The sequence below is a fragment of the Triplophysa rosa genome, linkage group LG14, assembly GCF_024868665.1.
Source record: "Triplophysa rosa linkage group LG14, Trosa_1v2, whole genome shotgun sequence".
Taxonomy (NCBI): domain Eukaryota; kingdom Metazoa; phylum Chordata; class Actinopteri; order Cypriniformes; family Nemacheilidae; genus Triplophysa; species Triplophysa rosa.
Genome location: NC_079903.1, coordinates 3,601,897 through 3,621,276, shown reverse-complemented (window position 1 = coordinate 3,621,276; position 19,380 = coordinate 3,601,897). Strand labels below are relative to the sequence as shown.

Sequence of the window (19,380 nt, the reverse complement as noted above, 5' to 3'; positions counted from 1 at the left end):
GTTGGTCCTCTCACAGTTCTTTGTAGTGGTAGGTTCTTTGTCCGTCTGTGAGCCCGTGGATGAGCATCTGAGAGGGTTTGTTTGAGTGATTTGAATAAAGCTCTCCAGCTTTGCATTAATGTTGTGTATGAGAGTGTCTTTTTCTAGTAGATCCTTCTTCAGTTTAGACATTTCGTCAGTGAGAATCTTGTTGTCTTTTTGGAGGTTTTTTACAGTTGTCTCTAGTACTCCTGTTCTGATTTCGTTCACCTCTTTAAGGGCCTTCATTTCCTCTCTTAGCTGTTGAGAGGTGTCTTCTTCTTGTAGTCTGCTTTCTTTAAATTCAGTGATTTCCATCTCCAGTTGTGAGAGGCATTCCTGAATGCGTTGAATAGACACAGTTGATCTGGGTGTGTGGGGTGAGGGGGGGGGGCTTTTCTGTGTCATTTCTTCATCTGTTGCTGTTGTTGGAGGTGGTGGGGAAATACAAAGAAAGGCTCCTGCTGGAGCGACACCACTGAGGCGGTGGGAAATACAGATAAAGGCCCCTGCTGGGGTGACACCGCTGCAGCAGTGGGAAATACAGGTAAAGGCTCCCACTGGACTGACACCTCTGCGGCGGTGGGAAATACAGATAAAGGCTCCTGCTGGAACAGCACCACTGCAGCATTGGGAAATACAGGTAAAGGCCCCTGCTGGGGCGGCACCGATGCGGCAGTGGAAAATACAGAGAAAGGCTCCTGCTGGAGCAACACCACTGCGGCGGTGGGAAATACAGTTAAAGGCCCGTGCTGGGGCAACACTGCTGTGGCGGTGGGAAATACAGATAAAGGCCCCTGCTGGGGTGCCACACTGCTGTGGCAGTGGGAAATACAGAGAAAGGCTCCTGCTGGAGCGACACTGCTCAGGGCAGTGAGAACTACGGATAAGGGCTCTTTCTGGAGTGATACTGCTGCGGAAGTGATAAATACGGATAAAGGCCCCTGCTGGAGCGGCACTGCTGATACAGGTGAAAGGTTGGGAGCAGACTGGCACTAATGAGTTTGGTTGATGAGGGTTCGATGTGCTGCTTTGGGAACAGTCGGACCGAATGTAACTCTTAAAGGCTTCTGAAGACCAGCATCCGAGCGTTTGGATTTGGTGCTGGGAGAGTCCTTTTTGGGCCACTGTTGTAGCTGCTCCGATTCTGAAGGAGTGGCTGGAAAAGTTATCCGCTGGGATGCCTGATTGGAGCAAGACTAATTTAAGATGTTTCTGGAACCAAAAACAAGTGATGGGGCGGTTAGAGTCGTCTACGAAAAGTGGGTCGGAAGGGATTGAGGTCTGTGTGCTTCTGAGCTAGAGGTAGGCTAGGAGGGTTTGGTATGATATAGTTTTTATAAATAACTGGAAGAGTTTTGAGGGCAGACCTGACCTGTTGAAACGAGATGGTCTCCATCCCTCCTGGGCTGGGACTTCCATCCTGTCTAGAAATATGGCAAAAAGTCTTAATGCTAATGCTAAAACTTGACTCGCTGGGGCCCAGGTCAGGGAGCAGACAGTATGGCTTAACCAACTGTCTGCTTGCCGTCTCACGTCGCAGAATACACAAAATGTACAACATGTAGTAATCCGTTCTCCCAAACATCACAAAATAGAGACTGTGTCTGTCCCCCGGATTAGATTAGCAAACATAAAATAATGCATAAACCTCTTGAAAGTAATTTAATAAACGTTAAACAAATTAAACAAAAAGAATACAGATAATCAACTGTTACGACTCGGATTGCTAAATATTAGATCTCTCTCTAATAAAGCACGTTTTGTTAACGATATGATAACAGATCATAAAATAGACATGCTCTGTTTGACAGAAACATGGCTAAAACCAGATGATTATATTACTTTAAATGAATCTGTCCCCCAAGATTATTATTATAAACATGAGCCTCGTCTAAAAGGCAGAGGGGAGGTGTCACAGTACTTTACAATAACTCTTTTAGCATTTTNTCTCCAAAAGCTACAGTAAAATAAGTCCATATATGGTGTGCATATAGTGTGGGATGGCCCCTAAGAAACCACCATCCGTTTTTTCTACTTATTAGAAATAATAGTTTCTATAGGCATTTCATAAGTATGAGAAATGTGTTATTTCTCCAAAATGCTACAGTAAAATAAGTCCATATATGGTGTTGCATATAGTGTGGGATGGCCTCTACAGAAATCCATCATCAGTTTTTTCTACTTATTAGAAAAAAATGTTTCTATAGGCTTTCAAAGTTGAAAAATGTGTATTTCTCCAAAATGCTACAGTAAAATAAGTCCATATATGGTGTGCATTATAGTGTGGGATGGCCCCTATAGAAACCCACCATCAGTTTTTTTCTACTTATTAGAAATATAGTTTCTATATGCAATTGAAGTGGAAAAATGTGTATTTCTCCAAAACGCCACAGTAAAATAAGTCCATATATGGTGTGCATATAGAGTGGGATTGCCCCTATAGAAACCCACCATCAGTTTTTTTCTACTTATTAGAAATATAGTTTCTATAGGCATTTGAAGTAGAAAACATTGTATTTCTCCAAAATGTTAGTGAAATAAATCCATATTGTGTGCATATAGTGGGGTATGGCTCCTACTTAAACCCACCATCATATTTTTCTACTTATGAGAAATAATGTTTGTATAGTCAATTATATTGGAATAATATTTTTCAAACAAAATGCTTTCAAAAAACATACTGTAATTAAATCTGTTCAAATCCATGGGTACTGTAATTGCAAACTGCATAAACAGTTTTATTTGCAGGACAAAGGTGTAGAAGGCATTACAATAATACATATTTAAGATACAGACAGAGACATTGGTTTCACAATATAACGTTACAGCAATCATAATGCAAACATTCGGAGAAAAAAACCTGCATAAATTACGACAAAAACGAGATATTCTAAACGTAAAACAAGAATTATGTTATTGACAAGAGACGCGGATCATCTACATTTAAATAAAGCTTTACAAGCGGTGTTCCTGTAATGTACCATAAACCACTCAATAAGCGCGCATCTGAACCTAAACGGCGGCTGGCTTGACCGTGTATTTTCAAACCGCGGCTGGCTTGACCGCAGTAACAACAGGGGTTTGCGATTTAAAACATCTCTCTGATAAGTGCAAGTGACATGAAAGTAGCCGCAGCCATCTTGACAACGCTATGAGGCTTCAGTTTTTTGGGAAGCTTAGCATTGCTGAACAGCTAGATGAAGGCTACAGGATTGGCATTAGAAGGCACAATGAAGAGGTCACAAAAAATCGACACATCCTGTCTAGAATAATAGACTGTGTAAAATTTTGTGGCGCATTTGAGCTGGCTTTGCGTGGCCACAATGAGAGCGAGAGCTCAGATAACCCCGGGATATTCCGTGGCTTGGTCGACTTTGTTGCTTCTCTTGATGGAGTTTTGAAAGAGCACCTCGAGAATGCCTCTGTGTTTAAGGGAACTTCGAAAACCGTGCAGAACGAGCTGTTGGACTGTATGTTGTCTGTTATGAGGGAACACATAATCCAAGAAGCACAAAAAAGCGATTTTCTATCAATCCAGGCCGACGAGACCACCGATATTGCCACACAGTGCCAACTTGTGCTTGTGCTGCGCTACATTGATGGCAAAAGCAACGTACAGGAGAGGTTTTTTGCTTTTATTCATCTGCATTCAACTACAGCTGATTCCATCGCTACAGCACTAAAAGAGCATCTTACTGTCATCCTTCCAGAGGATCAGAAGAGTAAACTCATCTCCCAAGCGTATGATGGAGCCAGCGTGATGAGAGGTGCCACTGCAGGTGTTCAAAGGAAGATTCAAGATGTGTACCCAAATGCCCATTACATCCACTGCTATGCTCATCAGCTCAATCTAATAATGCAAAAGGCCACTTCTCACATACCCAAAGTTAGAATTTTTTTTTTCTAACCTTGGAGGATTTGCCAGCTTTTTATCAAGATCACCCAAGCGCACAGATGTTCTTGATAAAGTAGTTGCCCATAGACTACCAACATCAAGCAGTGTTAGATGGAACTTCCACAGCCGTGCCATCAATACAGTGTTTGAGCACAGAGAGGGCCTCATTCGCTGTTTTGAAACTATTCGAGACTCAGGTGACTTTGACCCTGTTACCACCAGAGAGGCAGGAGGCTTTGCCATGCTGCTGGAGGATCAGGATTTTAATTTTTTTCTGCAACTTTTCCACAACATCATGCCACACATGGACATCCTCTATGCCAAACTCCAGAAGAAGGACATAGATTCAGTCCACATTAAGGGGAGCATCCAGCAGTTCCAGCAGGACATACAGAAGATCAGGTAGCAGCTGTATTCCTTCTTTTGAATTTGTTATCATTATTATTGTTATTAGTCATACATTTTCTTAATCCTTTGCAGAAATTCTCTCCATTCTCTGGTTAACCAAAGCAGTGAAGGAGCTTCTCAACCAAAGAGGCGGCGGTCGCTTAGTCCAGACGTCCATGAACGGATTGCAATAGAGGTAAGTTTATTGTAGTCCTTGTTACTCTGCAGTTTTTCATAGAAAAGCTATCAAAGGAAGCTATCAAAAAGAAAGTAAATATTAACAAGTTAAACGGCATGGTTTCATTTACCCTCTTTGGGTACTAAATGTGTTCTCGTGTCTTTGAGTTTATAATTTTTTTGCTTAAATATTGTAGCAAAGAGTAGATCCTTTGATATTGGGCTTTATTAAACTTTATGAAACTATACTACATTTATTTGCAATGCATATTTTACTACAAGTCAATCTATTTAACCATTTTCATAGTCTTTAAATAGTGATCTAAATAGATTTGTTATTCTTAGGTTTCCTCTAGTGGTGTGCCCTTTTTATCTGATTGATATGAAAATGGCTGATAATAAAAAAATGCTATTAGCGCCCTAAGCATCAGAAGTTCATGAAACTTGGCATGTTTGTCTAGTCCATATGTATGAAGTTTGGATAAATCAGGGATTCAAACACTGAAACTGGTCTCCGTCTCTCTATGACTTACAACTGATCATGTTGCAGTTGAAATTGACATTTTGTCATCACTACATCATTTTTGTTTTTGTCCTTCACTCTGTAGGTCTGTGACACCATACTCCAACACACCATGGAACGGTTCTGCTTCACAAGCCACCTCGTTAGTGCCACCCTGCTGCAAGCAGACAGGTTTGAACAGTACACAGTGGCGTTTCCTGAAGATGCACTGAGTAGGACTTTGAAGGCCTATCCAGTGCTCAATGGGAGTAAGCTAAAGACAGAGCTTAGTCTCATCTACTGCAAGGAAGAGTTCAGAACCTGTTGTGGTGCTGTGGACCTACTGCAGCTGTTTAAGGAGAACAATCTTGAAGAAGTCTTTTCAGAGACTGTCACTCTCCTAAAGATCCTCATCACCACACCCATGACCACAGCAGAGGCTGAGAGGTGTTTCTCAACTTTGAAAAGAGTTAAGACTTTTCTGAGAAATAGCATGACTCAGGAGAGACTAAATGCATTGGCCATGCTGTCAATGGAGAAGAGAATGGTGACTGAGATCATTGACTTTAACCAGAAGGTCATTGAGAAATTTGCAAGTCAGAAAGAAAGGAGAGCAAAATTTATTTTCAAATAGTGTTAATGGCCAATGATTAGGTAACTATAGTGTGTTGTGTTTTTTTTTTAATGATTACCTTGATTACTTCATTACTGATAATAAACCCACATTCAATTCAAATTCACTGATTCATAGTACATTTATTTGCATGTATTAACATTGACTGTAATAATGATACATCACCTGATTAATGGCTATTTATAGTCCTGCATTACTGACAGTTGTTGTTTGCGCCCCCCCAAATATTTTTAGCACCAGCCTCCACTGGTGTCGGAACTAATTCACATATGTCGCTTGTGAAAACAAAAATGGCGGCAGCGCTATGGGTGGACACGTTCAGAAAAGGGGGTGGTAATATTATAATAAGAACGACTACCTACGTCAGAAAGCGAGCAAAATCTGAACGGCTCGTTTTCTCACAGGCTTGCAGAGATAGGCTCACGTAAACAAAGTTACTGGATTGTCATTTTTTATGTATTCTGAGTTGGTAGATGTACCAGACACCAAATTATAGCACTTAAACATTGAAAAAGTCAGATTTTCATGATGTCCCCTTTAAAGGTCAAGTGCATTCCAGCATTATGGGATACAGTAATTCATGCCATGTGCTCCGTTGTTTACTACACATTTTAACAAACGTACAGCAGTAGCAGGTATTTCATGCCTACAGAACATTCACATACCCAGCACTAACACATATTACTAATGCTCACATGGCTTCCTGGGTTTTAATGCAATGTGATTTAATACAATCACTTAATAACATGTGGCTTATATACATTTAATGTACTGCTGAATAAATATTACATGAAAATGAGTGAATATTCCAAGAAAAAGCCAGATGAAATCAAAGTGCAATACTAAATAATAAATAACTTGAAATTAAAAGGTGATGAAACTAGCCATAGCCATGCTATTGTGGTTGCTAGGGTGTCCTGGGTGGTTGCTATGTAAACCTTTGATATTCTGGTTCAAGATACGGCTCAGGTCATATAGATTTTTACTCCCTTTTTATCGACAGGTGAAATGCAACAGCATCCCTCTAAATCACAAGCTAAAAACGTGAGGTATTATTTAGCACAAATACAAACTAAAAAGGTAAAGAAGATAAATATTTAGCCCCTTAATCATAAATAATAGTGAAGCTAGCAAATAAACATACACCAAAAGAAATAATTTCAAGCATGTGACTTGTGAAGGATGCCACAATTCTCAATATAATATTGAACCGTTCGACACGACCTCCACGGTTCAATACGCACATATGAATTGCGTTTTTCTTTTCAGGTTTTTCGTTTAAACAATTTGCTCTCTGAATTGGCTCTGTCCGTGTTTGTCTGTATAGATAAACGCTTCCCCACGAGTAAATATATAATAACAATGCACTAAAGTTAAGGACGTGACAGATTTCACACAAGTTGAGCGGTGATGCGAGGCTGCCTGCAACGAACAGACATGGGCTGGCCATGGCCATCGGAAGCACCGGAACCTCGTAGCTTTATTGTATGCCCATTGTACCAAAGTGAAATGACAATGTCTGAATTTGGCAAATCAAGAATGTATTTCATCTGTTTTACACTGCATACGAAAGCAGCACGTTCGCGCTGCTCACCCAGCAAATGCAGGGAGAGCATCTACAACGCCTGTGCCCATTGACAGACATACAGAAATTGCGAGTTTGCATTAGGTTATTATAAACACACACACTGAAGCGCAAAAACCTCTTCAAGTAGCTTATTTTACTGGCTTGTTGATGAACGGTAAACAAAGAACTGCTGTGAGCTGCCAGTGTAAATCTTATATATATCTTTATTTTATATTTTTCAATACACCAATTTGTACAAGTTGATTTTTGCTTAAAGAGAATAAAATAAGTCAAGTGAAATAAAGAGAATTGCGATAAAGTATTTTTTCTTATTAACTTCTTATTGTTCCTGTCACATAAGCACAGAATAATGAAAAAACACTTAAATGTGCCAAGCCATCAGAACCAAACCGAAAACCGTTGGTAAAAAACTGAGGTTCGATTGAACCATTGGTTAACTGTATTGTTGCATCCCTAGTGCTAAGACAGTCTGTATTTTAGAAGCCGCATGAATGCATTCTTAAAACTCAAAACCCTGGTTGAGTCTCTCGTTCAAACACCTCCACCTGCTTTCACAAGAACACAGAAAGCTCAACTTCTTCACCTCCTATAGCAGCTCCCGACATCTATATCTGTTGTAATGCTGAAATATTAATATTAGCTAATCTCCAAACCGTGCTCTCTTTCTCTCTTCTCTCTGTACTCTACACAGACTTTCAAAGAACTCAAGCTTATGTTAATGTGTAATTAATTCCTGCAGCAGTATTTAAAGCAGGATTCATTATAATTGGGCTCATTTTCATCGTGTGAGGCCGTGTAATCATTTGAAGGGGAGTCGAGCTTTTATCACACTTATCAGTAGTTTTTAGAATCTATAATAGGAGCATTCACGCACCGCTCACGTGTGTAATGTGCTGCAGTCAGAGCTCGTGGAACGGCAGGTTCTCGCTCTGCTTTTCAATGATGTTGTACCTTATTATTTAAGCAGCTCGGTCGAGGGACTTGCTCATTAACAGACTCATTTATGCACAATCAGTCGCTCTGCGTCACTTGCGAGTCATTTACATACGCATTTCTGTTCTAGCAGATGCTGTCTTGCTTAAAAAGTATACAAATCACATAACAAACAACTTTGGGAAAGTGAATTAATAGCCAGTACAGAGAGGATGAGAAAAATCTGTCTATATATTCCTGGATGGAAGCGAGCTGGGAATAAAGATCCGAAAATACATCCATCACGGTACTTTGTTTTTACTGCAGAAAGAAACGTCTGAGATATCAAGTTCATAAAACAAAGCTAGACAAGTCCTCAAGAGCAAGAAACACAATAAAAACCCAAAGTATCACTGCGGAATTGATGAAAACAAACAAACACTGTAATGTTAGGTCTCCTGTACTTTTTGCCTGTGTAAGAAACACCTTAAAGGGATACTTCAGCCAAGAAACAAAATTTCCCCATGTTTTACTCTTTGACTTTCTTCTAATGTCTAATGCAGTCGGAGTAATAATACCACGTATCATTTTACTTCCAAGCGATAGAATGGGAGTGAATGGGGGCAAAAAAGTGCATCCATCGATCAAAGAACTGCTCGACACGGCTCCGTGGTCTTAACAAAAAGGTCTTCTGAAGCAAATCGATGCGTTTGTTTAAGAGAAGTATCTATATTGACAACGCTATTAACATTATATCATATTAGGGCTGCAACAACTAATCGATAAAATCGATAATAATCGATAATGAAATTCGTTGTCAACGAATTTAATTATCGATTAGTTGGTCTGTGACGTCACTTGCGAGCTGCGCAGTTATAAATCAAGCGCATCTTCTTCCCTTTTAAAATGACCATTTTAGATGTGTCTCTCCGTGCGGCACAAGTTGTGCTGTTTTAAAGTCAGTCGTGTCTCTCGGTGCATGCGTCTCTCCGTGCAGCGCGAGGTGCGCAGTTTTAAAGTCTGGTGTGTCTCTCCGTGCAGCACATGTTGCGCAGTTTTAAAGTCAGACGTGTCTCTCGGTGCATGCGTCTCTCCGTGCAGCGCGAGGTGCGCAGTTTTAAAGTCAGACGTGTTTTACATGCATCTCTTCAAGCTGCGCAGTTTTAAAGTTTACAAGGGAGAGGTGTTTTAAATGACAAAATTAAAGATTATATTAGTAAAACCCAATTTGTGGCGTTTGCACTTTGCAAAGTGCATAATAGGCTAAACACCCTGATTTGGTGGTTTATTTATTTGGTGGGTAACGAAGTACATTTACTTGAGAACTGTACTTAAGTACACTTTTTGAGTATTTGTACTTAAGTATTACTTTTTCTGTTTACTTTTTACTGTACTATTAGATTATTAATGATAATCTTAAACTACAATTTATTTTATTATTAAGTTTATTTATTTTATTTAGCCTTGTTGTGCAAGTTCTCTGGAGCTTGTGCAGAGGCAGCAGCTTTTGCCAGAGGGGAACTGGAATCCCCTGGTTGGGCCTGGGTTCTCCTGAGGTTTTTTTTCTCGATTAGAGTTTTGGGTTCCTCGCCACCGTTTGCATACTGTTTTTGCACTATCTGCCTGACCGGGGGGGCTGCTTTAGAATCTTAAAGTTTTACTTAATTAATATTGCATATAGGAATTTATTATCTGTTATACTTGACCTGTGCTTCTCTCTCCTTTATCCTAAATGTGTGCTCTCACTGAGCGTGTGTGTGTGTGCGTACTTGTCTGTGTACGTACGTGTGTGTGTGTGTGTGTGTGTGTGTGTGTGTCTCTGTGTCTGTGTGTGTTGGTGCGTGTGTGTGTTGTGTGTGTGGAGTGTTTTGTGTGTGGGTGTGTCTGTCTTCTGTGTTTTCAACCTTTTCTTGTTTTCGCAGGTAAATCTTTGATTGTTTTGCTTGTAGTCAATGCGTCTCATGTACAGCTGCTTTGTAACAATGAAAATTGTAAAAGCGCTATATAAATAAAGTTGAGTTGAGTTGAGAATTTGAATGACAAATATCTCACTTTTCATGGCACAAAAAAATGATTTCCTTGGCCGACCCTCCCCTCGCTCCCACGTTTGGGAGAGACTATTGTCAGTTGCTTCTAATATGACACACCTAAATCAACTCACCAGGTGTATTAATTATGGAGACATTCACAACATTTTGGGAGAAGGCTAATGAGTTCAGTTGTGTATACTTTTCCCATATCTGATTTACTTATTATAAGCAAAAGATGTAATTACATTTTTATCCGATTAATCGATTAATCGGGAAAAAAAATCGCCCAACTAATCGATTATCAAAATAATCGTTAGTTGCAGCCCTAATCATATAATGACTGCGGCTGCGCGTGAACCAGAGGCTTGTTTTTCCGGCAAATGACGCAGTAAGTTCCGGTGACGAACGCGTCATTTTCGTTTTGTTCCAATAGGATGCCGTCTCCTCTGTGCGGGATATTGACAATAGCGTTGTAAATGGATATTTCTCTTAAACAAACACATGGATCGCTTCAGAAAACCTTTGTTAAGACCACAGAGCCGTGACGAGCAGTTCGTTGATCGATGGATACACTTTTTGGAGCTTCAAAAAATTTCCCCCCATTCGCTCCCAGTCCACTGCTTGCAAGAAAAATGATATGTGGTATTATACCTCCGGCTGAATTATTCTTCAAGAATAACGTCATATTCAGCCAGGATCCCTTGAGGGTGAGTAAAGCATTGGGGAAATTTTCTTGGCTGAAGTATCCCCTTAAACAGCATCGCACTGATGGACTGTGTATCTGTCTGCTGGAAAACACAACAGTGTGTCAATACAGCTCAGAGAAACTGTATAAGTGAACTGTGTATAGTATTAGAATATAGACAGACAGTGATAAATACTGTGATAACAAAATAAAAATGTTAGACCATTGATTTTGATTTTCTGATTTTGAAATGTACTATTTATAGTAGGGCCGTGTATTGGCAAGTGCATCCCGATACGATACATATCACGATAGATGGGTCACTATACAATATATTGCTATGTATTTCGATACGATACACATTTGCGATATATTGCAATACTTTAAATAGAAAATAGAAAAAGTAGAGCTAGAAATACAACATGATGTGCACCACCTGGGGTTTTCTGTAAGGATAAGTGTAAAAACATCCCTTACCTCTGCAGAGTGGCCATGATGTGCGATGCATGGACCTTTAGATCAGAGGTTTGAGTTCTCAAACTGTGGATTGTGCCCCTCAAGTGGGTAGCACAGGGGAATAAGGTGGTTCACGCAAGTCACTTGGCTGTTGTGGTGCATTACAGTTAAAACAATGAACATGTGCAGTTTAAACCCCTGGTTCATCCGTGCTGTAAATGCGCTGGTGTCACATCCGTGAAAGCACAATAAATGTCATTGTTACTTTTCTTAATAAACTTTTTGTCTAATGCACTGCAGTAGCCAAGTGACTTGTGTCATGACTTGCGAAGCCTACAAACAGCATTATTTTATATAACTTATTTATACTTATTGTGAAAACCAAAGCACACCCACACATCAGCTCTGAGAGCTCAAAGCGTTCTTATATTTTTCGCCATGCTCGCTTCCACTTACTTTTGGCTGTATATATATGACACGATTTTAAAAAATATATCGATAGTAGAGGTATCACTATCGATACACTATCGAAAAAAAAATATTGCGATGTTACGTGTATCGATATTTTTGCACAGCCCTAATTTATAGGTATGTGTTTAGGTAAAATTATCATTTTTGTTTCATTCTGTGAACTACTTACAATATTTCTTGTTTCTTTTTGCATTTATTTGCCAAAAATTAAAACTGGAGAGACATGTGCAGGGCTTGACATTAAGCATTGTCATGTGGTTGTCCTTTGGACAAGTAAATTTGTCATTCACATTCACGGGTACAAAAATTACTTCTCCAAAGATAAAAAAAATGATATTTTATTTGAATTATAATATAATATAATCAATATAACTGTTTCGGATTTAGATTGGTCAAGTTTGCTTCTAAGCATTTTAACTAGTGTCCGCTTTGGCCGCCTGACTTTGGTTATACGCCTACTCTCAGTGACTGCTATAAAACAAAGGCAAGCAGTAATTATTTTAAATGTTAAGGCTCTAAGTTAACTTTTTTTGCCCTGGTGCTAGAGAGGTTTAAAGTTTGGTAGCACAGGCAGAAATGTGCAAGTGTAGTTCACTATGAATAAGGCAGATAACTGACAAAAGACATTAATGTATGGGTGTAACGATACACTCAGCTAACGATTCGGTACATATCTCGATGCTGGGATATGCTCGATACGACACACATCTCAATATTTTAAACAAAATTAAAAAATGAAACATCTTGGTTATGGATGTAACCTCAGTTCCCTGATGGAGGGAACGAGACGTTGTGACGAGCCAACAGATGGGGTTCGTCCCTGAGAACCAATCGCTTCCGACTTCTTTGAAAAGGTCAATGAAATTGGCGAATGAAATTTGCATGCCGGATTCCGCCCCCGGATTTCCGGGTATAAAAGCGAGACGGCGTGCCTCATTCATTCACCTTTGTTCTGAGGAGCCTGAGACCTCTCACGACTGCTGCAGTGGGCAGCACGTGTTGTGGCAAGAAGGACACAATGTCTCGTTCCCTCCATCAGGGAACTGAGGTTACATCCGTAACCAAGATGTTCCCTTTCTGTCGGTCTCTCGACGTTGTGTCGAACCGACAGATGGGGTTCCTATGGAAAACGCCACAACACTGTGCCCTGTCACAATCTCTAGCGAAGCGACGGTGACTGGCCTGGGCGTGTCAGCCGTGAGCGCTACGGCGAAATTGTAAACTACCAGTGGGTAGGTAGGGGGTCCCAGAGCTTTTCTTGAAAGGTGGGAAGGCCCCTGCCTTCGGCCTCACAGGCGGCGGCCTTGTTTCTCTAACAGCGAGAAGCCACCCGGTACCATAAGGCCACTGGGTAAGCGCTACTTCCTCAAATGGGGGATGCACTACAGACACCACTTCCTACCGCAGGGAGGAGTTTAGTGGAGATACCAACATGGTCTCACCGTTAGGGGAGAACTCATGGGAGGAAAGTGCGGACTGAAGGAGTTAACCGCAAGGTGGAGGTCCACCTAGGGAAGGTCATGGGTTACCAAGGTGGGAACCAATCATGAGAATACATCAGACGGAACCGCCCTGCTGGGGGTTACAACGTCCGGTAGCACCATGTCCGGATAGAGCTATGTTGAGGATAACTCAGTTGGTACCCGGCCTAAGGGGCAGGGCTGCTCTGCCCAGCCCGCCCGCAGGAGGTGCTTGCTTAGTGATGGATGCAGTGCCTGTTCTTCACCCAGTGGGGGAAGAAGGGAGGCTAGTTTAGTACGCCGAGCCCCCTAGAAGAAAGGGGGGGAAGGTACTGTCATAGGCCTACCGGCCGCCGGTCTTGCCTGATGCCCTGCAAGACTCGAGCTGATACCGGTTCTACGCAGAGGCTGTAGGACCTCGCGAAGGTGATGGGTGTAGCCCAACCCGCAGCTCTGCAGATGTCTGCCAGAGAGGCGCCTCTAGCCAGTGCCCATGAGGAGGCTATACTCCGTGTGGAGAGAGCTCTCACCCAGTGGGCGCGGGCGATCTTAGGACAGGTACGCCGTAGTGACGGCGTCCATGATCCAGTGCGCCAATCTCTGTTTGAGACAGCCCTCCCGGCTGATCTCCAAAACAGACAAAGAGCTGCTCAGAGCTCCTGCGGCTCTGTGTGCGGTCTAAGCAGAGCCGCAATGCGCGTACTGGACACAACACGGATGGGGTTGGGTCTTCCTCCCCGGTGGGGATCGCCTGTAAGTTCACCACCTGGTGTCTAGGGGGAGTGGTGGGAACATTAGGCACGTAGCCGGGCCGGGGTCTCAGGATAGCCTGAGAATCACCGGGCCCGAGTTCTAGGCAATCTGTGGACATGGAGAATGCTTGTAGGTCTGCTACCCTCTTGAGCGCCATCCTAGAGACTTACCAGCAACTGGGTCGTGATGAGCGGCAATAGCGGCTACATACACGTTTAGTGTGGAAGGGGAGAGTTACTCTCGAGTCTCTAGAAGGACAGCACGTTCCCGATCGAGCAACTCCACAGGTCTTCTCTTCGAGAATGATGAGAAGAGGCACCACTTACAGGCGTACTGGACACAACACGGATGGGGTTGGGTCTTCCTCCCCGGTGGGGATCGCCTGTAAGTTCACCACCTGGTGTCTAGGGGGAGTGGTGGGAACTTTGGGCACGTAGCCGGGCCGGGGTCTCAGGATAGTGTGAGAATCTCTGGGTCCGAGTTCTAGGCAATCTGTGGACACGGAGAATGCTTGTAGGTCCGCTAGCCTCTTGAGCGCCATCCGGAGAGCCGTCTTCATCGTTAGGTGAGAAAGAGCGGCATCAGCGAGGGGCTCCAGGACCACATCAAGGTCGCAAGAGCACATATTAGGCCCATATCGTGGTCTAAACCAATCAGAGATAGTGAAGGGCGGACCCCCCTCTGATTGGCCATGGTCCAGATTTTCCTGTACGTGTGTGTACCAGAGGTCGCGTTAACCAAAAATTCTCTGTCATTGACAGATTTTTTTTAGCAGTGACAGAAAAATCTGAAGGCCGTCCGTCATTTTGACGGATTACAATGAGGGCAATTTGTAACTCCCCGTTTCCCTTCATTAGAGCGTGACATGCTCGCGAAGGGACGTGCGTGTTTTCACCTGTCATTGTTACTGACTAGACATGTGTTGCGATCTGGGAAAACCAGTCCGATGTCGCGCTGGGACGCGGGAAAGTCAGTTCACCTATCAAAGTAAACCACATAACATGAACAATGAAGGAGTATCAATGCACATTTCCCGCAGTCCTGTGTAAACTACGGCATGCAAAGTTTTTTATACAATGTTTTCGTGAGATGACAGAGCTCCCCGTCTGCAGCACCGGGAGTTATCCGATTGCAAAACATACAAGGAATGATCAAAAGTCCAGACACTATGCACATGATAAACAAAGTAAAACTTGCTTCACTGCTTATTAGTTGTTGTCCATAATGTTTGCAAGTTTCCTTGTGTAGTAATAAAGGCAGAGCTCTCATTCTTTAAGTGTGCCCTGCACCATTTTCCTTACTTTCGTTTTATTCAAACGGTTTTGTACAGTATTTTTATAGACTTCAACACTGGGAAATGTTTTTTTATTAAATTGTTATTAGAGTAAGTCTTTTACCGCTGTAAAGTGACTTTTACTTGTGATACTGGACTGTTGTGCTTTTATTTTCAACACTTAACTTTAAACCCGTTTTCCTCCAAATTCCATTCCTGAAAATCATAGCGCTTCAGCCGAACTCAGCCATAACTTTTGTTACATACACAAGGTATGAGCAAAATAAAAACTGATTTGGAAAGGGCTTGAACATGGTATCAAAAACTGTAATATATAAATTTGCACCATGTGTTGGGTTTTCCCAGATCGAATCACATATGAACATAAACATTAAAACATTAAATATATAGATGAATATAAACAACAACGGCTTTATTGGGCATTCAGTTGTATTAAAATACAACAAGTTCCGATACGCAAGCACAGTGTGATGATGTCACGAACATACTAATTACCACCTAACCATAGTGACGGGTAATAATAGATTATGACAGATTTTTTACGAGCCTGTCAGTCAAATAACGGACAATAGAAAAGGTGTGTACTCTGGTGTGTACGTTTGAAAATGCGTGTGCTGCAGTCAGACAGAGAGGTGAGTAGCCTATAGGCCCGTCAGTTAAACAGAGTGGATGTAGCACGCGGATAATGAGAGAAGCTTAAAAGAACGATTGACAACTTTTTCATGAATAATGTTAAGTTAAGGCCTGATCCGTCCGAAAATCATAAGCAATGCTCTGACACGGAGCCATCAACCTCCCAGGTTATGTCAAGCCCTGCATTTATCTTGAGATGTTTTAAGTTTAAATTTCAGTTCAGTGAAGCGCTGTAAGCACCAACACTTCTTCAGTAAAGGTCTTTGCACATACAGTCTGAAATTTTCGTATGCGTTTTTCGTATTTGGCTCTTGTTTGTACGGTGTCTCTGAATTGATAAAAAAGGCCACTCAAAATGCTTGACGGATGCGAAAAACGCATAAAATCGAACCCGTTCCGAATTTTTTTATGACGGACGAAAATATCGGAGGCAGTGTGTAAATGTGATTGACATAACGTGAGGTCGTATTTATTTTTTAACGTGTGGAAATTTTGGACGCAAATTTCGGACTCAATGTGCAATGGGCTTTAGTTACCTTTCTTGTAGAATTGTGCTTCAAATAAAGAACTTTATGTTGACCAGATTGTTAGTTAATCATTTACAAGTCAATTTTGCCTATATGGACAGTGATTTAATAAAAGTGAACTGGTAAAACTGCTAAATGCGATGCGGTCGAAAATTTGGGTGCACCTAACTTTTGTGCTGGTGCACCTAAGAAAAAAAGTTAGGCGCACCAGTGCAAAAAGTTAGTCTAGAGCCCTGACAGCGCTGGTTTCTTTTGGCTTATATTTTTTATGTGATACCTTGATTTTGATCACATGTGATTTCATGTGTCTTGTCATGCTGTCAGTCTTTATGTCACTCCTGTGCTTTGCTTTTGTTAAAATTGAACACACACTGGACTGGAATCACCACAATACTGATGATTACATAAAAATTTGAAATAGTCTCTTATTTTATTTTCTGTGGTGGTATGAGAAGCAATATGAAACAGTAAGGTCCATAGACAAGTGATAAATAGAAAGAAACAGAATAGAGACAGAGAAAGTGCAATGTTAAAGCCTTGACCGGCCTGAATGATACATCAAATCCAAAAAATGATCCATAATCTATAAATCACTGAGCACTAATCTGCTCAGCTGAGCCTGTTACAGCAAAATATCTGGCCCGAATTCACAGAGGAGCACTTTACTGTCTCATAAAATACCATTCTTATCTTACACACACACACACAACCACTCACTAAAGCCTCTTCAACAGTCTGAATCTACGTAAAGCCTTTTATGTGTAGGATCACACTAATGGTCACGTAGAGATCAGTGACATTAATATCTGCCGATGTGTGTGTGCTGGTGTCATTAGTTCCTTCATTATCTTCTTAATGATCTCAATTCTTCTGGTCAATTCTGCTCCAATTGTGGAGCTGAATGTCAAAGTGACAAAGCAGTATTGGGAATTTGGTTATAAACGGCCCTCATGAGACTCATGTGTTAGTGTGTGTTTGCGTGTATTAGAGTCAGAGAAACAGAAAGACAATGATGGTAAAATGTCTTTGAGATTGTTAATGTTCTACAAATGGATCGCCTGTGTGAACATGAAGACAAATGACTCTACTGGGAAATTCCAACGTTATGGACGTGACATTTTGCATTATGGACGTGACATAAAAATGCTCAGAAAATGAATTTGTTACAAATATATTGAACCATCTGTTTATATTTTACTACACCCTTGTTTATAGAGTCTAAACATAAAAAATGTCAGTCTATGAACAAATTTTATATTTTAAAAAAGGGAAATAAACATGCGTTATGGGTGTGACAAAAAAGGACACATTTTTTGTTAGACGACAAACTTTGTAGGATTTCTGTGAAATAAAATGCACAATCCTAAAGCAATAATACCCAATTAATGGAGAAGGGATGCCTCTTTATAAACATAAAATAGTTGTTTTATTTTAATTTTCATGTGTCCATTTTTGAGGAATATGTAGCGTTTTGGATGTCACAATCCTGAAAATGGCACTTACCTGACTATGAAAAATCATGCACTAAAAATAAAACAAATACTTTACAAATTTGAGAGAGATCTCACATGGGTATTTGAACCACCCGATGTTAATATCTGTGCTGTTACCAAAGTAAAAACTTTATTTTTTCATGGTAAGGTTGACATTTTCACGGAATTGCCCTACAGCAGAAAAACAATACAGGCACTACACACACGCACCCCCACACACTATTCAACTTGTGTCTTAGTAAAGCAGACCATTTCTGTGCTTTCATCTGTGTTTGGCAGTGAATGTGCTGGAAAGTTTAATTCACAGATTCTGTCAACACGTCTCACACTTCAGAAGTGAATCATCGCTCTTTTTTTTTTTTAGCTTTAAAGGCTCATATCATGTCAAACAAGATTTTTGCTCTTTTAAAGCAGTCACAGTTGTGGCTGTTTAGAACAAAAACCTTTTATTGTTTGTCACTTCCATTGTTAAGATAATTTTCAAAGAAAAGTTTTTGCTGCAGAAATCCTGGACTAACATTATAATTGGATTTAAAAAATACAAATGCTGTGTTCCATAGTAAAACCATTCTGCGTTATTTTCAAATACTCGTGTAAGCAGACAGAAAGACTGAGCTGCACTCTCACAACGTCTTGAGTCAGAAATGAGCCATCCGGTCGCCCCCCCCCCACCCCTTTACAAATGAGCTTCCTGTGTCAGAATCAACAGATTGAAGAAGGAACGACTGGTCTGACAGGACAGATGATCCTCTGCTGTTCAATATTTCCATATGGTGGAGGGATGAGAGAGTTATGAATCTGTCTCTCTGTCTCGGTATAAATCATGTGATAATTCAGACAGACGTTTAGAAGACGGAGGTTGCGTTAACCGAAAAATCTCCGTCATTGACAGATTTTTTTACCAGTGACGGAAAATCAGAAGGCTGAACGTCATTTTGACAGATTACAATGAGGGCAATTTGTAAAACGTGCCTGAAACGCCTCGTGTAACCACACCCCCACAAATCTACCTAAATTCGTGGTATGATTTGACTAAGACCACCCAAGTATACACAAGTAAGGTGGGCGTACCTGTCAGTACAATTGCTTTAGAACCTGATGTTCCAAATATGGTAAGAAGCGTTACATTTCCGTCACACGCTTGCAGTATTCGACCAATCACTACGCACTGGTTAAATGGCCAATCATAGCACACCTCACTTTTCAGAGCGATGAGCTTTGTAAAAAAATCTGCACATTTCTGAGAGGCAGGGCAAAGAGGAGATACAAACATGCAAGGTATGTGGAAAATACAGCGTTTTTTAACCTTAAAATCGTGTATACACATTGCATTACATCTGAAACAAACGCTAATATTTGTTTTAGCCGTGTCATATGACCCCTTTAAGTAAAGATCATGTTCCATGAGAATATTTTGTAAATTTTCTACCGTAAACATATCAAAATTTTATTTTGTGAGTAA

The 19,380-nt window shown here is 41.0% G+C and overlaps 2 protein-coding genes across 2 annotated transcripts in view; one reads left to right on the top strand and one right to left on the bottom strand.

Moving 5' to 3' along the window:
- LOC130565183 (immunoglobulin superfamily member 11-like) overlaps positions 1-19,380 on the bottom strand; it is a gene marked incomplete at its 3' end in the record, with an annotated part of 195,667 nt that overhangs the window by 168,365 nt on the left and 7,922 nt on the right. The gene's annotated exons all lie outside the window — the stretch shown is intronic.
- Positions 2,143-6,197, top strand: LOC130564434 (uncharacterized). The gene is made up of 3 exons (XM_057350518.1): positions 2,143-4,318; positions 4,397-4,499; positions 5,089-6,197. The coding sequence occupies exons 1-3, from the start codon at positions 4,158-4,160 to the stop codon at positions 5,614-5,616; spliced, it is 792 nt and encodes a 263-aa protein (XP_057206501.1). The 5' UTR covers positions 2,143-4,157; the 3' UTR covers positions 5,617-6,197.